General features: G+C 40.0%; 1 protein-coding gene across 8 annotated transcripts in view; it reads left to right on the plus strand.

Annotated features, from left to right (window-relative positions):
* Positions 1–13256, plus strand: part of mgat5 (alpha-1,6-mannosylglycoprotein 6-beta-N-acetylglucosaminyltransferase) — a 160072-nt gene that overhangs the window by 56698 nt on the left and 90118 nt on the right. For all 8 annotated transcript variants that reach the window (XM_043694045.2, XM_043694044.2, XM_043694048.2 and 5 more), the window contains exons 5-7: positions 7923–8012; positions 9045–9116; positions 11055–11213. In XM_043694045.2, coding sequence (XP_043549980.1) covers positions 7923–8012; positions 9045–9116; positions 11055–11213 — 321 coding nt within the window. The remainder of the gene's footprint in view (positions 1–7922; positions 8013–9044; positions 9117–11054; positions 11214–13256) is intronic.

The following is a 13256-nucleotide window of genomic DNA, read 5'->3' on the forward strand; positions in this document are numbered from 1 at the left end:
CTTGAAGAAACAAACAGGAAAGATTTACAGAAGGTTTGGTGAGGGGAAGGGGTTGCCATTCAGGATTGTACTTTTCACTTGTGTGGAAATTTTTTGTTTTCATTCCCTTCTTTACCAAATGGATTCGCTTTTCTATATGACCTTTTAACTATATATTTTTGAATAGTTTTAAATATAATTTAAAGTCTGAAAGAGTGTTTAAGTCAAAAAGCTGCAGATGTTTCTGAAGACCAAGACACGTGCAGACACTTTTCTTCAATTAATCTCGTGTGAGCGCTCCTAGGCTGGTTTGCTGACACCTAAATATATTTGACCGTCGCAACATCATGCCTCAGGTGGAGAAAATAAAGTTGCAGAACCCTCTGAGGGGGGAATAAAATGGGTTCTCTTCATGTCTATTCTGAAAGAGCAATATCTACTCTCTAGTGCCCCCTAATCTGGACTGACCCATGAAAGGAAACATCTTATCTTATGTCGACCTTGTCAAGACCATTCAGGATCTTGCATGTTTCAATCTAGTCAGCTTTCACTGTTAATCTTGAGTGGAAGTAAGACCATTTGGTCTAACTATCCTCCTAACACAACTCCATCATTCCAGTTATTGATCTAGTAAACCATCACTGATCCACATCCAATACATTTGCATCTTAATTAAATTGCACACAACATTCAAGATGTGAGGTCATCAATATCATGTATAACGGAAGCATGATATCCTTTTTTTTATGATCCATGCTCCTTGTAATTAAAGGTGGTTGTTTCATTTAACCTGCCCAATTAAGTGCTGTACCTGCACATTAACGCCTTGTGACTCATGCACCAGAACACCAAAATCCTTCTGCATCTGAATTTCTGAAGTCATTTTCAGTTCAAGTAATATCCTGCTTTGTTGTCACTTTGTCAGGAAGAACAACATTATACACTCTGCCAGATTTGTGAGAAGATTTGTAGCTCGGGTGCTCGTTGTTATGGTTCTGTTTGCCGAGCTGGAAATTTGTTGCAGATATTTCGTCCTCTGTCTAGGTGACATCCTCAGTGCTTGGGAGCTTCCTGTGATGCGCTTCTGTGTTGTTTCCTCCGGCATTTATAGTGGTTTGTCTCTGCCGTTTCCGGTTTTCGGTTCCAGCTGTCCGCTGCAGTGGGTCCAGGTCGATGTGTTTGTTGATAGAATCTGTGGATGAGTGCCATGCCTCTAGGAACTCCCTGGCTGTTCTGTTTGGGTTATCCTATAATAGTAGTGTTGTCCCAGTCGAACTCATGTTGCTTGTCATCAGTGTGTGTGGCTACTAAGGATAGCTGGTAGTGTCGTTTTGTGGCTAGTTGGTGTTCATGGATATGGATCATTAGCTGTCTTCCTGTTTGTCCTATGTGATGTTTTGCGCAGTCCTTGCATGGGATTTTGTACATTGTGTTGGTTTTGCTCATGCTGGGTATCAGGTCCTTTGTCCTGGTGAGTTGTTGTCGGAGAGTGGCTGTTGGTTTGTGTGCTGTTATGAGTCCTAGTGGTCGTAGTAGTCTGGCTGTCAGTTCAGAAATGTTCTTGATGTATGGTAACCACCCCAACACACACAAAAGAAGTTGCATCAAGACACTTTTCAAAAGGGCCACAACACACTGCAGTACACCAGAACTGCAAAAAGAGGAAGAAGAACACCTCTACAATATATTCGCCAAAAACGGATACCCCTGCAATTTCATCAACAGATACCTAAAGGAAAGACAATGGAATGAGGACATGCCACAACCCCAAAGGACTAGCTGCGTTGCCATACATCAAGGACATCTCTGAACTGACAGCCAGACTACTACGACCACTAGGACTCATAACAGCACACAAACCAACAGCCACTCTCAGACAACAACTCACCAGGACAAAGGACCCGATACCCAGCATGAGCAAAACCAACATAGTGTGCAAAATCCCATGCAAGGACTGCACAAAACACTACATAGAACAAACAGGAAGACAGCTAACGATCCGTATCCATGAACACCAACTAGCCACAAAACGACATCCTTAGCCACACACGCAGATGACGAGCAACATGAATTCGACTGGGACAACACTATTACCATAGGACAAGCCAAACAGAGAACAGCCAGGGAATTCCTAGAGGCATGGCATTCATCCACAGATTCAATCAATAAGCACATCGACCTGGACCCACTGCAGCGGACAGCTAGAACTGACAACCTGAAGCGGCAGAGACAAACCACTATAAATGCCAGAGGAAACAACACAAGCGCTTCATAGGAGGCTCCCAAGCACTGAGGATGTCACCTGGACAGGGGACGAAACGTCTGCAACACAAATTTCCAGCTCAGCGAACAGAACCACAACAACTCTGCCAGATATTTTGCAAATGTATTCAACTTGTCCATATCTGTCTGCAACTTCCTTGACTCTTTTTTTTCACAATGTACGTTTCCTGCTTGTCATCGGCAAACCTAGCTCCCTTCATGTAGGTATTTCAAAAAATTATTAAAAAAAAGTGAGGTCACAGTGCAGACTCCTGTGGGGCTTCACTGGTTATGTCCTGCCAATCAGACAAAGGTCTACTATTTCTGAAGAAGTCCTATTTAATTCCACAGATGCAAGACTTGAGTTTCTCCAGCATTTTCTATTATTTTTCAGATTTCCAGCATTCGCAATCATTTGCTTTCAATAAATAGGTTAAAAAATGTCTATTTTCGGCCAACTTATTTTCTGTACGTGCTATTATTGTTAACCCGTATACCATGAGCTCCTTCTTTGCAAATACTTTTTTTAACATGGCAGCATTTACCAGATGCCTGCTGGCAATCCAAATATGTAGTGGGTCTTGTTCCATAATGCATGTTTTTTTCCACATGGAGCCACACAATGGCTTAGTGGTTAGCACTGCTGCCTCACTGCACCAGGACCCAGATTGATTCCAGCCTCTGGTGATTGTGTGTGGAGTTTGCACATTCTCCCTGTGTCTGCACAGGCTTCCTCCTGTGTGCTCCGGTTTACTCCCATTATCCAAAGATGTGCAGGGTAGATGAATTGGCCAAGCTAAATTGCCCGTAGTGTTCAGGGATGTGTAGGTTAGGCGCATTTAGTCCGGGTAAGTATAGGGTAGAGAGAGTGCGTCTGTGTGGGTTACTCTTTGTGGACTTGTTGAGCCAAAGGGCTTGTTTCCACATTGTAGGGATTCTATAAAACAAATTCTATATTTTGGCCAACCATGATGATTTTTCTCTTGATTACCTTGAGTTTTTCTAAGCGTGCAGTTATTATATCTCAATATATTTTCACACCTTCCCCATGATGCACATCAATCTAATTGGCCTATTATTTCCTGTTTACTGCCTCCCTTCATTGAATAGAGGGTATATTTTAATACTTTGCAGTCCATCAAACCTTTTCCAAAAGCTAGAAATGTTTTGGAAAATTAATATCAATGCATCAGTTACCTTATTATCAACATCTTTGAAAATCCTAGGATGAAGTTTGTCTGGCTCTAGTGACCAGTCATCCTGCAGTACCATCTGTTCATTTATTACTACTACTATTAAGATTGCAAGTTCCTCTGTCCCTTCCATCTGCTGATTTTGCAACTTTTGATGGAATTTTTATTTGTATCTTCCATATTTATAACAGAAGCAACTTATTTATTCGTTCATTTTATCTATTTCTTTCTTATCTACTATTAACTATCCATTCTTGTTCTTCAGAGAACTAACACTCACTTTGTTCTTTTCCTTGTTTGAACAGATGTGTAAACTCTTGCTCTCTTTTGCATTTCTAGCTGGTTTCCCCTTCCATTCTAATTTTTTCCTCCTTTTGAACCTTTTTTAGTTATTTTCAGCCATTCTTTATATTCTAATCAGTTATTTGACCTGTTGGTCGTCTTGGTACAATTGAATACTTATTATTTGTAGCATTCTCTAACTTTAGTTAGCTACAGATGGTAGGTCCTGTTTTTAGAATCTCTCTGCAGTAGGAATATGTTACCTAATTATCCCTTTGATCTACATCATTCGAGATACAGAGTTAAATAAGTCAATTCACTTCTGGTCTCTCCACTTTCAGGCTTATTTAGTTTTAAAATACTTATTTTGGACCCAGTCCTCTCCCTTTATGGAAAATTAAATTGTCTTGGTCACTGCTGCCTTGGGTTTTCTTTGCTCTGAGGTAACTCATTAATCAGCACTGCAGCCTCTCAGCACCAGGGACCCCGGTTCAATTCCACCTTTGGGTGACTGTCTTTGTGGGGTTTGTACATTCTCCCTGTGACTGCGTGGATTTCCTCCTGGGTGCTCTGGTTTCCACCCACAGGTCAGGTGGATTGGCCACGCTAAATTAACCAGTGGTGCATTAGCTAGAGGGAAATGGTCTGGGTGGGTTACTCTTCAGAGTGGATTTATTGGGCCACAAGGTCTATTTTCACACTGCAGGGAATCTAATCTTAAAAAAAAACATGTTACACATTAAGCAAGACTAATATAAATTACTGTGGCCAATTTTTATAATATGCTGTTTTGAGAAACTGTCTCAAGCATTATCTGAATTCCTCATCCAGGTGACTACTGCCTTTCTGATTTTTTACAATGTGTTGATTTGACTTTTTCATGATTATTTCATCCCTTATCACAAGAACCCAGTATTTCTTGTTGTATATTTTGTCGTGCATTGTGCCTTACAGTGCAGTAGCCTGCGATCCACTCTTATTAATGACTTCTTTCCCATATGATTCATTATATCCATCCAAAGTGGTTCTTACGTAACTGTATTATCAAAATTTAGATTACATTCCCACTCCATATTATCTTTGCAAAGATTGTCTTGTTTAACAGCTTTGGATTGCATTTACCATGTTGTGGCCTAACCCAATTAACCAATTCTATTGTTTTCATGATGTCTGTTACTATCCAAGCCATTACTTATTACATTGTATCATACTAAAAACTTCAAAGTTATAATCTTCACACCCAAGTTCAGGTCTTTGATGTGAAATTACTCACTAGGTGTATTTTCCTAACAAATCTGTTGTATTTGAATTTTGTAAGTTCACAAGTATATTTACTGGACTACTGCAATAAAGTCCTGTAATAATTCATCAAAAAACTCTATCTTTTTTGATCCAAACTCTGGACTTGAAAAGTTTTAGCAATCAGCTAAACTCAATTTTTGTTTTTTTTTTGAAAGGTAATGCAAAAATGCTTCAAGACCTGAATCTGCTGCAGAGCATTCTAAAAGGGGAGGGTGAACAGCCAGTTGTCTTGGTGCATATTGGCACCAATGGTGTAAGTAGAAAGCGAGATGAGGTCCTGAAGAATTCAGGGAGCTAGGAGAGAAGTTAAAGGGGAGGACCTCAAAGGTAGTGATCTCGGGAATACTACCAGTGCCATGTGCTAGCCAGTGTAGAAATGAAAAAAATAGGCAGGATGAACACGTGGCTTGAGAGATGGTGTAGGAGGGAGGGGTTCAGATTTGTTGGACATTGGGACCGGTTCTGGGGAAGGTGGGACTATTACAAAAGGGACTGTCTACATCTGAACCAGACCGGAACCAATGTCCTTGGGGGAGTTTTTGCTACTGCTGTTGGGGAGGTTTTAAACTAATGTGGCAGGGAATGGGAACCAGGAAAGAAAACAGATAGGCAGCCAGTGGAGACTGTGTAAGAATTATGAAGATAACATTAATGAAGGGAAGAATAGGCAGAGAGCAGGTGAACACAAAAGAACTGGTGGCCTGAAATGCATCTACTTTAATGCAAGGAGTATAGTGTGTAAGGCAGATGAACTTAGGGCTTGGATTGGTGCTGGGAGTGTGACATTATTGCCATCACAGAGACTTGATTGAAGGAAGGGCATGATGATTGGCAACGAAATGTTCCAGGATATAGACGCTTCAGACAGGACAGGGAGGGAAGTAAAAGAGGGGGTGGAGTTGCATTGCTGGTCAGGGACGATATCACAGCTGTGCTAAAGGAGGACCCCCAAGGTGGTCTTGAGTTGTGAGGCATTATGGGTGGAGCTGAGAAATAAGGGTGCAGTTACATTGTTGGGGCTGTATTACAGACCTCCCAACAATGAGCGTGAGGTAGAAGAACAAATGGGTAAACAGATTATGAATAGATGTAGAGGCAATAGGGTAGTGGTGATGGGAGATTTTAATTTTCCCAACAGTGACTGGGATACACTTAGCGTCAGAGGTCTGGATGGAGTAGAATTTGTGCGAAGCATGCAGAAGAGTTTTCTAGAGCAGTATGTCAATAGTCTGACGAGGGAAGGGGCCATATTGGATCTGGTACTGGGGAACGAGCCAGGACAAGTGGTAGAAGTTGTGGTGGGGCATTTCTTTGGGAACAGTGACCACAATTCTGTAAGTTTTAGAATACTCGTAGATGAAGGAGAGAGTGGTCCTCCGGGAAGTGTACTAAATTGGGCCAAAGCCAATTATATCAAAATTAGGTAGGAGCTGGGAAATGTGGATTGGACACAGCTATTTGAAGGGAAGTCCACATTTGAGATGTGTGTTATGGATGTAGATGTAGGTTTGCTTGCTAAGCTGGAAGGTTTGTTTTCAGACATTTCATCATCATACCAGGTAACAAAAGTGAGCCTCTGAATGAAGTACTGGTGACATGGCCTGCTTTCTCTTTATATGATTAGGTTTCCTTGGGTTGGTGACACAATTTCCTGTGGTGATGTCATTTCCTGTTTTTTCTCAAGAGGTGGTAACTGGGATCCAAGCCAATGTGTTTGTTGATGGAGTTTAGGTTGGGATGTCATGCTTCTTGGAATTCTTGTGCATGTCTCTGCTTAGCTTGTCTGAGGATGGATGCGTTCTCCAAGTCAAAGTGGTGTCCTTCCTGCTTTGTATATAAGGCTACTAGTGAGAGTGGGTCATGTCTTTTTGTGGCTAGTTGATATTCATGTATCCTGGTGGCTAGTTTTCTGACCAATTTAGTGTTTGTTATAGTTCTTGCAAGGTATTTTGTAAATTATATTAGTTTTGTTTATTGTCTGTATTGGGTCTTTCAAGCTCATTAGTTGCTGTTTGTGTGTTGGTGGGTTTGTGGGCTACCATGACGCCAAAAGATCTGAGTAGTCTGGCAGTCCTTTGAGATGTCTTTGATGTAGGGGAGAGTGGCTCTCCCCTATATGTATTATGGTTAGAAGTAAAATGTTGGGGAAACAGTTCTAATAGCACCAATCTAAATTAGAATAGTACAAGACAGAAGAGTCCCTTCAACCCATCAAGTTATCAGCAACAAAACCTACTTTAAATCTGCACTAGTCCCAGTTACAGGAGAGAATGAGGTGACCCTTTTGCTGCTTCCAACTCCCTGATCTAATCAGTTTAACGGGGGTGTTGAAACATTGTTCAGTTTCTCAGTCACTGTTACGAGGCAACAGCTTCTGGTGAATATTGGAAGAGAATAGCTCATATTTTTCAGTTTTAATTACTTCCCTGCAGGGAGTGAAAATGAGAGAGATATTGTCTCTTAAAATCTGGAGACCTTCAGCCTCTCTATATTGTCCTACACAAGCTGTCCACCTGCCCAGAAATCGTTCAGAGTTGTTACGATGCTGATGAATCCTGACCAAAACATTGAGCCCTAATTGAAAACCCAATCATCAATCTGAATTTGGCAGAGCTAGCTCTAAACACAGATACCACAGTACTGTTAAGTTCCAAAATATCTTCTACTCTCCGTCATCTCCTCCTCCACCTCGCCTCTTTTTGCCCCCCCCCCCCCCCCGCCACCTGTTCTCCTTTGAAAGGTATAGTGACCCCTTACGTAATCCTTATTTTAATGGAGTCCTATTCACCTTTGCTCCACAATCCACAGTAAAGAAAAATAAATGTGATCTATGTACAGTAATATCTAGTAGATTATTTATTCTATGTAGCGATTAAACTTGCATGTATTATTTCTCAATTATAGTGGATGAAGACTATGTGGCGGTCAGATCCTTGCTATGCCAGCTATGGTGTGGATGGGTCCATTTGCTCATTTTTTATTTACCTCAGCGAGGTCAGTGGTGGTATGCTTAAATAAGTAAAATATGCTTTTTTTTGTTCTCTGACAAAATTGGATAATAAATTGCACATGCAATTGTTTTGTAGATCTTTTGAGCTTGAGAAATAGGGTAAAACATCAAACTTTAATTTAAAGAAACCACTAATAACAAAAATAAGAAATATTTGTAAATGTTGAAATGTACAAGTTCTGTGCAAAACAGAGACAAAGTATAAAATACAATAGATAATAGGTGCAGGAGTAGGCCATTCTGCCCTTCGAGCCTGCACCACCATTCAATATGATCATGGCTGATCATCCTTAATCAGTATCCTGTTCCTGCCTTATCTCCATAACCCTTGATTCCACTATCCTTGAGAGCTCTATCCAATTCTTTCTCAAATGAATCCAGAGACTGGGCCTCCACTGCCCTCTGGGGAAGAGCATTCCATACAGCCACCACTCTCTGGGTGAAGAAGTTTCTCCTCCTTTCTGTCCTAAATGGTCTACCCCATATTTTTAAGCTGTGTCCTCTGGTTCGGCACTCACCCATCAGCGGAAACATGTTTCCTGCCTCCAGAGTGTCCAAACCTTTAATAATCTTGTATGTCTCAATCAGATCCCCTCTCAGTCTTCTAAACTCAAGGGTATACAAGCCCAGTCGCTCCAGTCTTTCAGTGTAAGGTAATCCCGCCATTCCAGGGATTGACCTCATGAACCTACGCTGCACTCCCTCAATAGCCAGAATACGCACTTAATATTGACTCATTAACATATTAAATTGTCCATTTGTTAGGCACTTTTGTATTACACATTTTAAAAAATTGAATCTTTATTTGGTTTACTGAGATATTGAATGAAGCAATATGTTTGCTCATACTGGAGATGTCTGAAGTTAGCATTGTGGGCTGTATTTAAAAGAATTATTACCATTTGTACATGTAGCTGTCTCATCCTTTAAGAATAGTTTTCAGAATAGTTATTTTTTTTTCTTGTTCGTTAGTTCTGTTCATCCAGTTTTCAATGTATTTTTCTCCTTGAGGATAGGTTGAAAATTGGTGTCCCCCTCTACCATGGAGAGCAAAGAGTCCTCGGGAAGAAACCGACCAACAGAATTTGGTTCGTATTGATTACGTAACCAATTATACTGTATAATCCTGATGCTCACACGAACCGCTACAGAGAATTCAAATTGCATAATTAAACTGGTGCCAGTTGTGGAATGTATGGGAAAGGTACAAGATTAATCTGTGATGCCACATGAAGAGTAGTGAGTGTTTAGAAATCTGGTAGGGACAAATAACGTGACAATGTTATAGCAGTAATAGTAATCATTACTGGAATTCAACTAAGTGTCATCTGAGAATATCTACCATGGGGGTGGAGCTTAGGTGCTATTAGACATTTTTAGATTAAGCTGTCTGTAATTGGGACTCCATTGGAATTGAATATCACAAAAATTGAAAAGATTAATACCTAAAATTGTAGACTAAATGGCATATACAAAATCACTTTTAAAGAAATAAGTGAGAATGTCAGAGCTCTGTTTTTTTTTTTCTCATACAGTTCTGTACTTAAGGGATTTTTGAAACCAAAAAGATAGTAAGGTGGTGAGACCAATAATATAATTAATGATTAAAGCTTTATGTTTCAATTACATTGCTAGTTTTCGGTTGAAACTTTAAATGCTCTTCAGCATTCTCTATACTGGCACAGCCTCAACTAAATGTTTATGTAACCTGGGCATTGAAAAGGTACCTGTTTCTTTAGATGCATTTTTAAATAGTGCATTAATGAACTGTTTTATTTTGGTTCACCTAATCATTTTGATTGGACTTCTGAAACAGCACAAGAGTACATTTAAATTGTTATTGCACAATAAAACCAAAAATCAGAGTAAATTGCATTAATCAGTAAATTCAGAGATGCTGAATACACATCACCAATGCTATTTTGAAATTCTTTAGTTGTAAATTAAATAATAATAAGACAAAATTCCATATTAAGTGCAACAGGGTAGTTCCTGTAGCCCAACAACTCCCTTCCAAAATTCATCAATGAGGATATGTTACAGGCACATCCAAGTTGCAACACACAAACAGATTAATTTCTCTAACCGTGTCAGCAGCTATCTTCCATCACAGCAAATAGTTTTTTGAAATTGTTTGCCTTCTACACTTCGTTTGGTTATATGAGAATTTGTGGAAGTTCATCAAGTCACTTTGACAGTTCAAATTCTTTTTCATCTGTGCTTGTTTGTACAGCTGAATCTTAATGTGCTCTTTACTGTATGCAACTCTGGCATGCCTCTGTTTCAGATTTCTTCAGGGAAAGAGGTGCAGACTGGCCAAAAAGATGCATGCTGGATTCTCCTTTTAGGGCTCTTTACCATTTCTGAGTTTAATGGTGTTCTTTCATATCTGTACCTCTCTGAAGACATACATTTGCTCAGACCAGAAGACGTCTGAAGGATATCGTACATTTTATGTCCACTGCTGCAGAAAGATTTCTACATCCATTCCAAGATGAGGATGTATTTATTAGTAGCTGTGAAGATTACAGCTCCCTTGTTTCTTTTTATCTTCTAAATGACAGAGCCATTTAAGTAAGGCCATAGTATCTCTCTCTGGCACATCTGCCTGCATTCCTTGATGCGCGCACACTGTTTAATAGAGCCACTGGTTTTTCATTTTTTGACGAAACCACACTGAACAGCACAATATGGAACAAGTTAGGTATCTGTCTCATTCACAGATCAGTCAATTTGACTTTGAAAAATAATTCCTGATGAGTTTAGCCTTGTTCCTTGCTAGTCATAGCCAAGAATTCTGATTGAAAAATTTGTAACCAGTAACTCTGTTTTATAATACTTACTATTTTTCTCATAATCCATCCCCAAATTAGAGGGAAATACTGGAACTTGTTAGACTCTGGGAATTTAGTTGTGATTTTATTTACACATCATTCAGAATTTGATAGTAAGCTAGAGAACATGTTCTGACACGTATTGAACTAGCGCAATTAAAGCATGTAGTAATTAAAATATCTTTATCACAGGCTGAAATTCGAACAGATTTCAATTACCTTTTTAAAATGATGTCTACACATGATGAATTTCGATGGATGCGATTAAGAATAAATCGAATGGCAGGTGCTTGGATAGAAGCTGTAAAATCACTTGCGGAAAAACAAAATTTAGAAATCAAGCGTAAAAAGGTCAGTTCTAGAACATTTCGTTTAAGACTTGCCTGAATCATGAGATTTAGATATCATAGACCAGCATTTATTGCCTACCCCTGACTGCTTTTAAGGCAATAGTATACTAGTTTCTAGGATCGTAGGACTGAGCTAGCCTACACTATTCCATTTGCATCCATATGTTTATCCAGTGACCATTTAAATGCCCTTAAAGTTGACAGGGTATTCCACGCCCCTACTGTTGAGTAAACAAACTACCTCTGACATCTGTCCTCTGTCTATCACCCCTCATTTTAAAGCTGTGTCCCCTCTTGCTAGTCATCACAATCCAAGGGAAAAGGCTTGCACTGTCCACCCTATCTAACCCTCTGGTTATCTTCTATGTCTCAATTAAGTCATCTCTCCATCTTCTCTGTAACAAAAACAACCTCAAGTCCCTCACCATTTCCTCATAAGACCTTCCCTCCATATCAGGCAACATCCTGATAAATCACCTCTGACCTCCTTTCCAAAGCTTCCACATCCCTCCTATAACACGGTGATCAGAACTGTGCGCAGTATTCCAGGTGTGGCTGCACTAGAGTTTTGTACAGCTGTCACATGACCTCATGGCTCTGAAATGCCATCCCTCTACCAATAAAAGCTAACCCAGGTTAATTGGGTTGTTAACTTTCCGGGATCTATGTACATGGCAACTGAGATCTGTCTACTTATCTATACTACCAAGAATCTTAACATTTAGCTCAATACTCTTTATTCCTGTTGCTCCTTCCAAGGTGAATTATCTCCCTGTTCTGCATTAATCTCCAATTGCCACTTCTTAGCCGAGCTCTGCAGCTTATTTATGTCCCTCCAGCCTGCAGCCTCCCTCGCCTCCTAGAAAATCCTCAGATAAATCCTATCCAGTCCAGGTCACTTACCTATTTTCACACTTTCCAGAACTGCTAACACCACCTTGTGAACCTCAATCCTGTCTAGTAGCCTGTATCTCCGTATTCTTCTTGACAACATTGTATTTTTCCACTGTGAATACTGACAAAAAATATTCATTTTGAGCTTCTTTCTCCTCCAACTCAATGTACGGCTTCCCAGTACTGTCCTTAACAGGCCCTAATCTTACTCTAGTCATTCTTTTATTCCTGGTCTACCTATAGAAAGCTTTAGGATTTTCTTTGATCCTACCCACCAACGACTTTTCATGTCCCCTCTTAGCTTCTGTTCGTTCTCTCTTTAGGTCTTTCCTGGCTAACTTGTAACTCTCAAATGCCCTAACTGAGCCTTCATATCTTATCTTAACATAAGCTGCCTCTTTCCTCTTGATGATAAGAGATTCAACTGCCTTAGTAAACTACGGTTCCCTCACTTGACCACTTCCTCCCTTCCTGACAAGCACACACTTATCAAGAACACTCAGTAGCTGTTGCTTGAATAAGCGCCACATTTCAATTGTGCCCATCCCCTGAAGTTTCCTTCCCCTTCTATGCATCCTAAAGCTTGCCTAATTGTATCATAAATGCCTTTACCCCGAACTATAACTCTTGCCCTGTAGTATATACCTAACCCTTTCCATCACTGAAGTAAACATACCATAAACAAAACCTGGCCGAGTTGACTTACCCAGTACCAAATCCAGTGTGGTGTCACCTCTTGTTGGCTTGTCTACATACTGTCAGGAAACCCTCCTGAACACATTGGACAAAAAATGACCCATCTAATGTACTCAAACTATAGCACTTCCAGTCAATATTTGGAAAGTTGAAGTCCCCATAAGAACTACCCAGTTACTTTTGCTCCTATCCAGAATCGCCTTTGCAATCCTTTCCTCTATATCTCTGGAACTATTCGGAGACCTGTAGAAAACTCCCAACAGGGATTTTTCCTCCATTTGACCACAGCCATAATTCTTTGGACTATTTGTGACTCCAGCTAGTAGACAGTGTCCTGATTCCCATTGACTTCGATTTTGTTTAAATTCTTTGATTCCACATTCCGTCAAAAGCTATGTTAATGTTAGTTATGTTGATGTGCTGCTGTTATTTTAAACATCATAAGATGAACATT

Source organism: Chiloscyllium plagiosum, unplaced genomic scaffold (genome assembly GCF_037043375.1).
Source record: "Chiloscyllium plagiosum isolate Xiang-an unplaced genomic scaffold, Cpla_swu_hap1 HiC_scaffold_7, whole genome shotgun sequence".
NCBI lineage: Eukaryota > Metazoa > Chordata > Chondrichthyes > Orectolobiformes > Hemiscylliidae > Chiloscyllium > Chiloscyllium plagiosum.